General features: G+C 57.0%; 1 protein-coding gene across 1 annotated transcript in view; it reads left to right on the plus strand.

Annotated features, from left to right (window-relative positions):
* LOC104498540 (GDNF family receptor alpha-2) overlaps positions 1-928 on the plus strand; it is a gene marked incomplete at its 5' end in the record, with an annotated part of 4,527 nt that extends 3,599 nt beyond the window's left edge. The window contains one exon of the mRNA XM_010141933.1: positions 576-928. Within this exon, the coding sequence (XP_010140235.1) occupies positions 576-928 (353 nt within the window). The remainder of the gene's footprint in view (positions 1-575) is intronic.
* Between the last annotated feature and the right edge of the window lie 825 nt (positions 929-1,753).

The following is a 1,753-nucleotide window of genomic DNA, read 5'->3' on the forward strand; positions in this document are numbered from 1 at the left end:
GCCGGTTTATCTGCTGACGGACGGGATTCCCGGGGAGGATACGGGATCCAGCTGGTGCCTGGCACTGGTGGCGACCTGGTCCCCGTCGTCCCTGCCTGGGCAGTGCTTGGCCCTGAGGGGGTCTGGCTGGGTCTAAGCCCATTTTCGGGAGCCCCAGGAGGGGTTGTGAGGCCGGAGGGGCTCTGTGCAGCTCGGCAGATTGCTCTGCTTTGGAGCAGGCTGAATAATTAATAATTATTCTTTGAATAATTGACAAGAAACAAAAAATATTACCAATTCATGGCATGAATTATGCACTGAAGACCATTTGACCAGGTCCACCCCTTCAGCCTTGCAATTGTTGCTTATTAACCTTTCCTGTGCTGGAGAAGGACCTCCAAAGTGGGCAGGGGGGTGGGGGTGAAGCAGGGGGAACCACAGCAGTGGATCCATCCCCCTCCCCACTGCCTGCAGGGCAGGGACAGGCTGTGCCAGAGATGCCAGAGGTGATGCTCTGTAGCATCTCCCCAAGTTGAAGGCATCTCCCCATCCATCAGTACCATGCTCACCCCTTCTCCCTCTTGCTCTCCGGGCAGGAATGGACCCCGCCACCAACTCCAAAAGCAACCACTGCCTGGACGCGGCCAAAGCCTGCAACCTGAACGACAACTGCAAGCGCCTGCGCTCGGGCTACATCTCCACGTGCAGCAAGGAGATCTCAGCCACCGAGCACTGCAGCCGCAGGAAGTGCCACAAGGCTCTGCGCCAGTTCTTCGACCGTGTCCCCAGCGAGTACACCTACCGCCTCCTCTTCTGCTCCTGCAAGGACCAGGCTTGCGCTGAGCGCCGGCGGCAAACCATTGTCCCCTCCTGCTCTTACGAGGATAAGGAGAAGCCCAACTGCCTGGACCTGCGCAGCACGTGCCGGACGGATCACCTCTGCCGGTAAGGGCTACGCCGGGCTCTGCGTGGGCTTCTCCTGCAGACTGTGGCGGAGGTTTTGTGCGGGGCTGTGGCTGGGTTTGCAGCGGTCTCGTGTTGCTTGACCCTATTCCAAGTTTATTAGTGGCGTTTTCCCAGTGAGGGGTGGCACTTGCCGCTTGGCTCACCTCTGGTGACAGCTGTACACTAGGTGTGAAACGGCGCAGAATTCATGGGGTTTGGCTACTCGTGAGGAGGTTTGTGGGCTGCACCGTGGCCTTGACGTTTGTCCCCCTTGCTCTGGAGTGAGCCTGTGGGGCTGCACAGGGCTGCATGTGGTTTGCAGTCAGCTGAGTCCCCCACCGAGCCTGAGCCGCTCTGAACCGCCCGTGCAAACACACCCTGCGAGCAGCAGAACCCCTCAGTGTGCTCCGAGCTTCCCTGGCGAAACTTGACGGCTGCTGAAATCTGCTGTTTTCCCCGTGGCAGAGCAAAATCAGGAGATCAGGCTTTTGCTCCATTATGAAGCTCATTATTCATACAGCAAAAACCCGCCTGTCATCGGAGCCTGGATCAGCCTCATAAAGAATACGTTTCCTACGAGGAGGAGGAGGGTCTTTTTGCCATCAAGGTGATGGAGTTTCCCAGAGCCAGGTGGTGAAATAAATAAATAACACAACTCAGGTCTTCCTGTGGCTGCGGGCGATGTGTCGGAGACATGGGGATGTGGCTTTTTATCAAAAAGTAATACAATAAGCCAATGTCTATGAATAAAAGATACCAGGGCTGCGCCGAGTGGCGGCCAGATGGATGGCAGCCCCTCTCCATCGGCAGACCTGGTGCTTGCTCAGAC

Source organism: Buceros rhinoceros, unplaced genomic scaffold (genome assembly GCF_000710305.1).
Source record: "Buceros rhinoceros silvestris isolate BGI_N320 unplaced genomic scaffold, ASM71030v1 scaffold13688, whole genome shotgun sequence".
In the NCBI taxonomy this organism is placed as follows: Eukaryota; Metazoa; Chordata; class Aves; order Bucerotiformes; family Bucerotidae; genus Buceros; species Buceros rhinoceros.